The sequence below is a fragment of the Podarcis filfolensis genome (genome assembly GCF_964270895.1).
Source record: "Podarcis filfolensis genome assembly, chromosome: 10".
In the NCBI taxonomy this organism is placed as follows: Eukaryota; Metazoa; Chordata; class Lepidosauria; order Squamata; family Lacertidae; genus Podarcis; species Podarcis filfolensis.
The window spans coordinates 3,315,091-3,327,282 of record NC_139612.1 but is presented as its reverse complement, the minus strand read 5'-3'; the positions used below and the strand labels follow the sequence as shown (position 1 = coordinate 3,327,282).

Below are 12,192 nucleotides of genomic sequence, written 5' to 3'. Positions count from 1 at the left end.
ACCTGCACTTTATACAACCAGTTCCAGGCCACAGCAGGCTTAGTGAGTATCTGGGGAGGGGGGGTCTGTGTTATGGTAAACAGGGCTGTGGTCTCTGCATGCCTTTTCCAGCTGGTTTCTTGACAATGGAATACTGCAACTGGTGCCACCACTGAAAAAATCATGTCCTTCTCAACCTGATGGGCCTCTTAAAGCAGTGGTTTCCAACCAGTGTGCCGTGGCACCCTGGGGTGCCTTTAACAATGGTCAGGAGGGCCATGGCAACACTGGCCTCTGTCCCTCTTTCCTCCTGATGCCCTCTTGTGTCTCTGCTTCCCAAAGGCTTGCACAGCTGTTTGTTGCAGCAGCTCTGGCTATAAGCTCCCCAGACGAATGGTGCCTTGAGCTGGCCAGGGGGTGCCGGTTGCCAGGAGCTGAGGCAGCTGTACCAGAACAGACACTTCATTTTGGCATTTGACAAAACTTGAATGGTTGAAACATCTACCTGACCCAAAATACTGGCAAAAATAAGTTTACTGTACAGGATGCATTTCAAGGTCATTACAAGCATCTGCCCTACAAAAATAATGATATAAGGAAAACTCATGCCACATTCCAAGAAAGTTATGCTGCTTTGGGCATGCAAAAGAATAATACTCAGAACTAGACAATCACAATAATTTACAGTTACAAATCATTAGTCAAGCCTCTTTTTCCATACAGAATTACTGGTGAGTTTACTACTACATCCATTCCACAAGCTTGGAGATGACTGCATTTTAGTTAGTATTTTACACTCCAAATATAATGAAAATAAGTTTTTGTTACACTATTTACATGAATATTTCATAATTTACAGAGAGGATTAAGTAGAGCTTCTAGAAATTCCACTCTTGTCCACCTGGAAGAAAAAAATGTATACAAAAGGTTTGTGCTTAGGCTAATAATTTATTTGACAAACAATTTGTTTGAGAAAGTCAGATTATAAAATTTCTAAGCGCAAATTATAAACAAGTTCCTTTCCATTGCAGTAATAATAAATTATGTTCATTTGTCAATTATTTTAAAGTTGCTTTAGTGCCTACCACAATTAACTGCATACACCAGAGCAGACTAAACAGATTGAGATAATACAAAATGTTTTAAATAAAGTTGAAATAGAAGTCACATATTTTGACCAGCTTGTATTTTCAAAAGCTATGTTTTTAGCATCAAAAAAATCCAGCACTATGCCTAGATATGTCATTGCAAATGTTTAGGATTAAACAGATATTCCAGCTGGCTACTATTTGGGCTGATAGTGCAGGTGAAGTAGTTTTATTAGATGAGTGTGCACTGTACCATTTGTGAATGCAATCTAAACAAAATATTGTATTATGAATAAAGCGTAGCTACTACTTTGCTTATAAATTGAGGCCAAGTTAAGTACCGCTTTTCTACATGTTTCTAAATTGTCCAGATTTAGCTCTAGATTTCCTCAAGGATGTATCTCATGCTGCTTCTGAAGCTTTGCCTCCGTAAACTGTTCATTTTAAAATTTCCTTTGTCTAGTACATGACTACTAGAATAGCATACCTCTCAGACACAGGAGCGTTCTGTAAAGTACTTAAGAAATAACTGCAGCCCATCATGCTGCTTGAAGAATGGGATTTCTTATCAAATATCTAATATTTGTTTCTGGTTGACAAATGGTCAAAGTTGAGTATATCAGAGCAAATTAATCTTATTGTTCCATAATGTTATTTTTTGGCATCTCTCATCTGTCAGAAGACTCTGACACACAGAAATAATGTTCCAGGTGCTTCAAAAAAATATTACTGAAACTTCAACTTGTTTTAGTAGATGAGTAGCTTCTATATTTAGGCTTGGATCCCAAAGTGTGTCATGCAGAACTGGAAACCCCAGGGGAACGGGAACCCATTCTCTGCCCACCCTCGGCCGCAGCCCTGCACACACCATTCTGAAAACTCTTCAGAAGTGACTTCCCAGAGGGTATAGGGAGCTGTAGTGGGAAACCCAGAGTGCACACACATTAACACCATAGACAGCTACTGAATCCAAGCCTCTGTGTTTAATTTATAGTGGAAGAAAATGGAAGTGCTTCACACTAAATAGCTGAGCAAAATTATTATTGATCTAGAAAAATATTCTGAAAAAGTATGTACTTTCTACATTTCTTTGAAAAATGAATATAGTGTAGAGACCACAAGATAGCGGATTTAGGATCTCAAGTTCATTAGATTACTTCCTTGTCTACAAGTAGGTGTGGGGCTTGCTAGGTTTGATTTATTTACAGCTGAAAAGCAAGCCTTGTATTTTTAAACCCACTATTTGGTGAAGTGAAATAGAACTATTTCCCTGGACTCCCAACATTTCTTTCCACTGTAAGGAGCCACTACCAATTATTTGAAAGGCAATTAATGTTAGAAGTGCACTGGATGTGCAACAATACTGTAACTATTAGCTACAGATTGATCTTAGACCTCGGACTTCATTCTATTTAGATTACCAATGTGTACAGGTATTAACAATTGTTGCAATCTTTCCTACAAGCAAGAAAAACCCAACTTTCTCCCTTCCTCACTAGAGAGATTACAATATTTTACAAAAGAATTGTACCTAAAAAAAAAGACAATGCATTAATTTATTTGGTACCTTGTTTTTTATTTTTCTTAAATACAACCCATTTGTAAAATGTCACATGACTTGAAGCAGATAGAGACTAAAGGTGTAAGACAATCAGTACTGTTCAAAACAACTGATTTTCTTCAAGTTCAGTCCATGAATGGAATAAGTATGTGGGTAGATGATGCTGTGAATGTGCCCAAGAGAGCAGAACTTCTGTTTTTATGTATATTTCTAAGCACCCTATAGGAGTAGTTTGAACCTTCTAAATACATGTGTGTAGTTTTGCAGCTGTTCCAGGTGGTGCTGTTTTTAAAACTTTAGCTGATGTTAGTCAGTTTCCTTCAGAAATTATGTTTCTGGTAATCAATATTGGGCAGTAATGATAATTTTAAATAAATCTGAATGTACTGTACATGGTATAAAAAGTATCAAATTGTCATCTAATTTAGAATGCATTAACTTGTCAAGGCTGCATTGGGAAACAGCTGCTTGACAAGTGAACCCTGATACTTTATGATCTTATGTGCAGTTGGCCATACAAAATTTCCATAGGATCTTCAACTCTTCCTCAGGCTCAAGTCGCTGTTCGTTACTAATGCTGACAGAGATGTACTTTCTGATGCATCATCTTTGAGATTCAGGAATGATTCTCTAGTTATTTGCAGGATCTCTCTCAGTCCTTTGTTTTCCTGCTGTAAGCAAGGACACAATGCTTTTAAATGTAGCATAGTAAAGCATGAAATAGTATTTGAACAGAGAAGACATTATGGAGGGAATATATTAAATTATTTCAAGCACTTAAAAGGAAAAAATTTGGAAAACACAGATAAAGTCCAAGTCCTATGTTGTCTTGAGCTCTACTCCAGAACATGCTTTAAGGAACTAGGTTTCCCATGAGGTTACACAATAAATTCTTTCCCAGAATATGCTACTGGAAACAATCATAAGACTAAAAATAAGCTTACAGCAGCAGCAGCAGAAGCCATTACTTGGGCCACTGCAATGAAAGCCAGCCCCTAGAATCAAGATGCCAAATGGTGTTTTTTACACAATAAAGTAGGTCTGTTTACCACATAAGGTATGACTACCAAATGTAATTAAAAATGCATTTTAAGGTAAATTGTGTGACCAATTTCATTCGGAAAATGATTCCGAAAATAAATTCTTCTGTCATTTACTAATGATCTGAATTCATCAGTTTAGAAGTATCACTTATTTTTTGAATTTCCATAGAATTGAATATTTACCTCAAGCTGAAAAATGCGTTCCTGTTCTTTGCAACCCTGCTGTTCATCAATTTCAATGGCCTTTCGCATGACTGCTGCCATTTCTGTGATTTGGTCCACATGTTCTTGTAGCTCCTAAACCAAAAGAATAAAAGTAAAAACCACTAGTAACATTTCAAATTTAAAATGCCAACTGAGTTGTAAATAATAAAAGTTTATGAAAAGCATAAGATTTTTTTTGTTTCAATATTATAAGTTTTTCCAACACAATAAACCACAGGTAGTCTTTGGTAATATTACTATTCCAAAAATATTTCTTTCCATTCTTCATATCCAGCAGGGTTTTTTTTAGAGCAGTGGTTCCCAACTGGTTTTTTGGCCATGCCCCACCTAAGCATCTCTAAAATCCTGATGCCCTCCCATTACATATAATTCTTATTATTCAAAAAGGGAACTCCTATTCATGTGGAGGAAGCCTAAAAGGCCATTAACTTGGTCTAACTCATTCTCAAATTGCCCCCCCCCCCCCGGTGGGGCATGTGTCCCACATTAGGAACCATGGTTTTAGAGCCACCTTCAGGAGAACACACATTATGAACAACTGCCTTCTCGATGATGGTACACTATACTTCTATGTGCAAGGTCTTAGGGGCATCAATGACATAGTGTTCAAACAGGAGTTGCATTCCATTTTTTGAGCAATTAAAGCACCTCATCTCACTTTGCAATGGATATGTAGTGCATCATTTCAGGAGGAACATTAAATAAGTCATTCAAAAGGTGATTGGAAACTGAGGAAACAAATCTGTTAAATTAGCTTCAGTAAGCAAGTGCGTAGGCTAACAGCACTCTATTGGGTTATCAGCCCTTTAGAAAAACAACCCAGTTCTTCGGGCAGAGAGGAAGTTATATATTTAGAACACAAAAACTTAATATATATTTGCTGTTTATGTTTTGTTTTACAGGCTGAAATATACTAATTTTAAAAAAGGATTTTGAATTAGGTTTTACTACTATACAGTGGTACCTCGCAAGACGAAATTAATTCGTTCTGCGAGTTTTTTCGTCTTGCGAATTTTTCGTCTTGCAAAGCACGGAACTGCACCTCTTCAAGCAATGCACCCGGTTTTAAGAAAAAGGAAACAAACTTGCAAGATGTTTTCGTCTTGCGAAGCAAGCCCATAGGGAAATTCGTCTTGCGAAGCAACTCAAAAAACGTAAAACTCTTTCGTCTTGCGAGTTTTTCGTCTTACGAGGCATTCGTCTTGCGAGGTACCACTGTATTAACAAAGACTACTGGATTTGTTTGCTAACTGTTTTCAGAAGCCTTTTTCTATCTAATACACTGGCCTATAGACAAACTGAAAAGTTTCCATTTAGCTCTTTGGAGAGTTAGCATTCCATTGACTACTTCAGGTTATTTTGTAGTCTTCAATATGTTTTCAGTATGCCACCAAACCTATTCATGGTATGCAGTTAAACTTGTTTAGATGTGTACAGGTCTGGAATCCTGACTAGGTGAAATCAGGAGTTACAAGCAAAAGTAGTTGATGGAAAAAGAATTAAGTACTCCTCCTGCTATCACCTACTACTTTGCAATCTTTTTTTCCCAATGCCAATGTGCAGTAGAAGAGGGTGAAGATCTGGAAATGAGTCTTGGCCATGCAGCTCTAGTCTTAGAGTAAAAAAGTAAAGTCTGAAGTTAAAACTACTGAAGGTGCATAAATCAGAAGGTAAAACATTAGTACTGCAAAAGGCTTAGAGAATTTTAAAAGGCATACTACCTTAGAGTGCTGCTCCTTTAACTTCATTATTATACCTGGATCATCCTTTTTACTGGCCATGAGCAGCCTAAACATCTGCTCTCTGTATTTGCTCATTATTAGCTCCAAGGCAGATTGGTGTTCTTCAAGAGAAGTACGTAATTCTGTCGAAACAAGTTCAACACATTTCACTTGTGCACAGGAAACTCTATCTAAACATAGCAGGTACTTCTGCTTGTGTTGTATCCAGGTGAATTATACTCAGAGTAGCCCCATGGAAATGAATTGCCCAATGTTAGTAATGTCAACTTCAATCCTAAAAAAAGGTTAACAATTTTGGTTGGTCCTTTGGTTGGCCCTCACGGCCCTTCACTTCATCAAATCTACAAAAAAGAAGATTCCACCTAAACATTAGGAAGAACTTCCTGACAGTAAGAGCTGTTTGACAGTGGAATTTGCTGCCAAGGAGTGTGGTGGAGTCTCCTTCTTTGGAGGTCTTTAAGCAGAGGCTTGACAACCATATGTCAGGAGTGCTCTGATGGTGTTTCCTGCTTGGCAGGGGGTTGGACTCAATGGCCCTTGTGGTCTCTTCCAACTCTATGATTCTATGATTCTAAATCTGGCCCTCTTTGAAAAAAGTTTGGACACCACTGGTGAAAGCACATTGGGTTCAATGGAGGGTGGGATTGCCAGACGTTGGCCTCCTGTCCCTTTCTCCATCCCCCAAGCGCGTAAAGCTGAATGTGCACAGGTTAAATGCACGCAAGTTGCAAGTTACCTGTAGAAGATTTGTTAATTACCCGTTTTAAATTTTCTGCATTCAGATAATTTCTTTAGCAACAGTAGACCACATGTTCAATCATTCCATCACTATCACCCCTAGTTCCTAAAACCCAGATGTGGAAGCAGTTTCTATTCAATCTGATAAGAGTTACACCAATACTGTCACACAGTATTCTATTAGTAGGTTTTCAAAGTGTTAATTACTTTTTTAATCCAAATTTTATTTGTATAATTTGTACAGTACATACAAAAAGGTCACCAGGACAAAAAACTACACCCTGAAAAAAATACACAAAAACACAATACACAAAATCATCAAGGAACAAAACTACTCTAAGGGCACCAACAACTGGTACCAGTGGGACATAAAAAAAAAAATATTTTTTTTAAAGGCACGAGGGAGGCGACTATCAATGATTTAAATTACCTTGTATTTAACCATTGAAATGTTCAATTGAATGTATTTTTCTTCACCGCTTGCATACATAACCCACATATCTAGTTGTTAGCATTAATGCATTATAAACATATGTCCATGAACTTTTTCCCCATCCAATCTGTATAGTGTCTGACCCCGTCAGATGGAAGGGTTACAAATAAATCATCATCATCAGCGTTTATCTTGGGTAGTGAGCATTTTTACTCCTAGTCTCTAGCTATCCACGCATCTGCAGAATCTTGACACATTTCCTTAGAGCTTTCAGTCCAATCAGGCTCCCATCCCATCTATCTTCAAAGCAGCACCCACCTATTGCTTCAGACCTTTTAATGGCTTAACAGTGTATATGCACCTCAGATGTAGTAGTAGTAGTAGTAGTAGTAGTAGTAGTAAACAAATGATTAGTAGTAGTAAACAAATGATTAGTTAATGAACAAATGATTAAAGTTAATGAACAATCCTTGGAATTCAGTTACTGGAACTTACATTATAAACTATGTAAATGGTGCAGAATCTCCTTCTAGAGTGAATGCTTACTCACCTTTATTTTCTTGCTGTAGTTCCCTGATCTGCCTGTTTTCCTGCTGGATTCCCAGTACCAGTGAAGAGCGGGGCCTATGTCTTGCTACTTCATTAAGTTCTTGAATTTCTTCTTGGTACTGAAAGTAGGCAAATTTTTCTTAATTGGCATGCTGTACTGGATAATATTGTGGTATTTCCATAATTGTACTCAGGGTTGTACTCTGAAGTATCCTTTTACCAAACGCTCCCCCTTATCTTATGGGGGAAAGGGTTGTTAATGTTGGCTATTTGCAGTATAGTAGCACTGCAGAGAGCTTGCTCGGGAGACCCATGCATTAAAAAGGGACTCAAAAATAACTTAAACAAGGTTTTAATAACAAAAACAAAAACTCCTTATACACTAAATACATCAACAGCAAACCAGGCCCAACCACCAACCCATCCCCCAGGGTGATGGGAGAGCTAGGTGCTGCTCCTTATATACTACACCCAATTGCTGACACAGCTTAATCAATACAACTCAGCAGCACCTGCTATGTTTCACAGCTGTAAAGCTGGGTCTCGTTATTTTGCTCTGGCCCTTGCTCTGGCCCCTTAAAGACATACACATTGGGTGGAACAATGAAGAACCTTTACATTTAAAGAAACCATTCAACATTTCCCCTGCGGTTCATCATTGTGGAACAAAAACATAAAGCATATTTTGTACATGTCTTTCATGTGTAACCTTTGGAAGTGCTTTTGTAAAAATGTCTGCAATTTGATTGTCACCTGGAACATATTGAAATACAATCATTTCATCAGCAATTAGATTCTTTACAAACTGTAAATGCAATCTTAAGACTCTAGTGCGCTGTGTATTGGTTTCTGAACATAGGATAGCGAGTCCACTCTGGGAATCAAGGTAAACTTTTACTGGTAGTGTTACTTGCATCTGCAGGTCTGCAAATACTTGCAGATACCATTCTACATCACGAGTGGCCTGAATGCATGCACATAATTCACTCTCGGTTGTGGAGAGACAAATAATGGTTTGTGTCTGGGACTTCCATTCAAATGGACAACTGTTATAACAAAACACCATACCAGGCACACCCCTGCAATTATTTTGTTCTACTGAATGAGATGCATCGCAGAAAATTTCAAAACCTTTGTCAATACTTGTTGTAAACTGCAACCTATAATGTTTGGTATGTTTAAGGTACATTACCACTCTCTTAAGATCAGGGAAACATTGCGTAGTGGGCTTTTCCACAAATTTTGCAAGAAAGTGAAAAGCATAAGTTATATCTGGTCTTGAGATTCTTCGAATGAAATTTAGCTTGCCTATAGCAGAACGATACAAAGTTTTGTTAGGAAATGGCTTATCTTCACCTGTAAAGATGAAACCACACACCATAGGCATTTCCTTCCCATTTGCATTTTCTAAACATAGCATTTCAACCAGATCATCAATTTTTGCAGTTTGATGAACCAGAAAAGATCCATTTTTGCCTTTCTCAATTTGCATGGATAACTAATTTTTAGCTATGCCTAATTCCACCACATCAAATTTCTTCTGTAACTGTGATACTACCTGTTCATATTCCTGTTTAGTTTTTGTAGAAATTAACACGTCATCTACATACACACATATTTTTGTTACAGAGTTTGCCCTTTCCTTTATGAACACACAATTGTCTGCCTTTCCTTGTGAAAAACCAATATCCAGCAATTCTTTTGTTAAATTTTGGTGCCAATTCCTTCCACTTTGGTGCAGACCATAAAGGGATTTATTTAATTTGCATACCAAACCTTCAGCGGCGTCTATGCCTTCAGGAAGACGCATAAAAATTTGTTCTTTTAAATCTGCAAACAAATATGCAGTTTTTATATCTAAGTGATAAGCAGAATGTCCACGTTGTGATGCATCTTTTAACAAAAGCTTAACTGTTTCATATTTTACACTTGGTGAATAACACAAATCATAATCTTCGCCTGGAATTTGTTGAAAACTCCTAGCAACTAATCTAGCGTTGTACCTTACAACTTCATTTTTGTCATTCACTTTAACTCTTTAAACCCATTTAGAATCAATAAGTCTCATATCTGGGGTTTGTGGTACAAGAGACCAAGTGTTATGCTCTTTTACAGAAGCTATCTCGGAGTTCATAGCTTTATACCAGCTTGGTGCTTAGGTAAATTCTGAACATCATTGTAGCTTTTTGGCTCAAAAACCACCTTATTGGCATACACAGTATTAAAATGTTCATCTGCAAAACGTGGTTAAATCAGTGTCTGCAGCTGTATGCTGCCTACACTCTGTTTGGTCAGCTTCACAGCAAAACCTGCGCCACTTGTTCTCCAGTCTTTGTCCAGCCTGCTTTATAGTCTGGAGCCTCTCAGAGTATCAAGGAGCTGCTTGAGCTCCAAAACACTGGAGAGGACACTCAGGAATGATTGTGTCAATCACCCATTCTTCTTGCCATTCCATAGCACAGTGTTTCTCAAACTTGGGTCATCCCTGACCACTGATCCTGCTAGCTAGGGATGATGGAATTTGTAGTAAAACAACAGCTGGAGACTCAAGTTTGAGAAACACTGCCATAGCAAGACCAGGGCTTCAACAAGATCACCTTTCTCTACTAGAAAAATCCCCCAGAGCATTCAGACATGCATCAGGTTCCACCAGTCTCTGAGGGATGGCCATCAGAATGGGCCCACCACCCTTATGTTACAGTACATGTATGAACTGTTATTTTCAGCTGGCTGGCATATTTACCTATGGGTGCAGCAGGGGTGATGGATGGAAATGAAACACATACAAAAATGCCTGTGACTATTAGATTATAACTTAAATATATGCAAAATAAGCACAGTATATATGTTTCTCTCAGCAAAAATACCTTCCAAAGAGCTCACTTGGTTCTTTCATGAATGTGGTTTAGGTAGCAGGTTGCAATGCTACTGTTAGAAAGGTGTTTGCAGATAACAGCTTACTGATTGTTTCTATGCCCATGTTGTGCTGTAGATTGTTATTCTCTTTTTATACTGCTGTTTTAATTCTAGGTTTAATACTATTAAGCCATTTATGAGCCTTCATGGATGGAAAGGCAAGGCATAAATATAGTTTAATTTTTAAAAATTAAATAAAGGACAAGAATACTAATAGAAAACAACAGTAGAGTGTTCAGATGCAAGTCCCAGCAGGTAAAAGAGTCTATTGAAGCTTTAAAAAAGAGTGGCTAGGGAAACCCAGCCAGATGGGTGGGGTATAAATAAATTACAGTGATACCTTGGGTTAAGTACTTAATTCTTTCCGGAGGTCCGTACTTAACCTGAAACTGTTCTTAACCTGAAGCACCACTTTAGCTAATGGGGCCTCCTGTTGCTGCAGTGCCGCCAGAGCACAATTTCTGTTCTCATCCTGAAGCAAAGTTCTTAACCTGAAGCACTATTTCTGGGTTAGCGGAGTCTTTAACCTGAAGCGTATGTAACCTGAAGCATATGTACCACTGGATAATTATAATTATTATTAAAATATGTGTTAGAGAGATTTTTTTGCAGAAAAATGAGTTTAAAAGTCCGAGTGCCTGCCAAAATTTTATATATTTACATATGATTGATACAAGGAAAATCTGATCAAAGTTGAACAACATAATGCAAAAGAATCTCTAGGCTTCAAGTGTGGATACATAAGATTTTGCAAGACTGTACAACACTTTGCAAGACTATACAACACTACATTACTTAAACTGGTCTCAAATTTACCGTATTTTTCGCCCCATAGGATGCACCGGCCCATAGGACGCAGCTAGTTATTTTGGGGGGGGGGGGAAATAAAGAAAAAAATTTTTATTCCCCCCCCAGGTGCGGGGCTGGGGCAGGGGAAGCCTGAGCTTCCCCCGACCCCAGAACAGGCTGCTATCTGCAAGCCGTGGGAGAGCTGCGCGAAAGCCTGCATTCGTCCCATAGGACGCACACACATTTCCCCTTCATTTTTGGAGGGGAAAAAGTGCGTCCTATAGGGCGAAAAATACGGTACAGTGGTGCCCCGCAAGACGAATGCCTCGCAAAACGAAAAACGCGCAAGACGAAAGGGTTTTTCGGTTTTTGCGTCGCTTTGCTAGACGATTTTCCCTATGGGCTTGCTTCGCAAGACGGAACGTCTTGCGAGTTCTTGTGAGTTTGTTTCCTTTTTCTTAAAGCCGCTAAGCCGTTAATAGCCGCTAAGCCGCTAATAGCCGCTAATAGCTGTGCTTCGCAAGACGAAAAAACCGCAAGACGAAGAGACTCGCGGAACGGATTAATTTCGTCTTGCGAGGCACCACTGTATATGCAAAAAGCTGAAGGTCCTCTCTCTCTCTCTCTCTCTCTCACACACACACAACACACAGATTACATCAACTAATTCAAACGCCTTATTAAACATTTAACTGGCTGTGTAATTCATTTTGCTCCCTAGGCCACTGCAAATAATCTTAAATGGTCACATTTAAACAGTCTATTTCCAAATAGGAACAATTAACAAGAGACCACACACCTGCTTCATTGCTTCCACTCGTTTGTTGAGTGCCGTAGTTTGTTCAATCAGAGCTTCTGCTGCATTATCATGTTCTCTCAGTCGCTCCACTAGCGCTTTTGCATCAGCTAGGGCCTTCTCAATTGTGCAACTCATTTCTAAAATAAAGAATTGGACAAAGTGTTTGTTGCGTAATGTAAACACAATGTCATTACTTGCAAGATGTGTGGCATGTGTGTTCCCATATTCTGAAACATTAAAATATAATTATCATCTTACTCCCCAGCCAGAGGAAGCATTTTAATATGTACTCTAGTGTTAGCAACTGAGATAGAAAAGCTATTCGCCACA

At 38.5% G+C, this 12,192-nt stretch overlaps 1 protein-coding gene across 3 annotated transcripts in view; it reads right to left on the bottom strand.

Annotated features, from left to right (window-relative positions):
* Positions 1 to 2,622: 2,622 nt before the first annotated feature.
* FGFR1OP2 (FGFR1 oncogene partner 2) overlaps positions 2,623 to 12,192 on the bottom strand; it is an 11,929-nt gene continuing 2,359 nt past the window's right edge. For 2 of the 3 annotated variants that reach the window (XM_083575374.1, XM_083575375.1), the window contains exons 2-6: positions 11,863 to 11,999; positions 7,360 to 7,477; positions 5,618 to 5,760; positions 3,855 to 3,968; positions 2,623 to 3,299 (exon numbers count right to left, since the gene is read on the bottom strand). In XM_083575374.1, coding sequence (XP_083431500.1) covers positions 3,165 to 3,299; positions 3,855 to 3,968; positions 5,618 to 5,760; positions 7,360 to 7,477; positions 11,863 to 11,997 — 645 coding nt within the window. In that variant the 5' untranslated portion in view covers positions 11,998 to 11,999 and the 3' untranslated portion in view covers positions 2,623 to 3,164. The remainder of the gene's footprint in view (positions 3,300 to 3,854; positions 3,969 to 5,617; positions 5,761 to 7,359; positions 7,478 to 11,862; positions 12,000 to 12,192) is intronic. The other variant, XM_083575376.1, reaches the window with a different exon arrangement.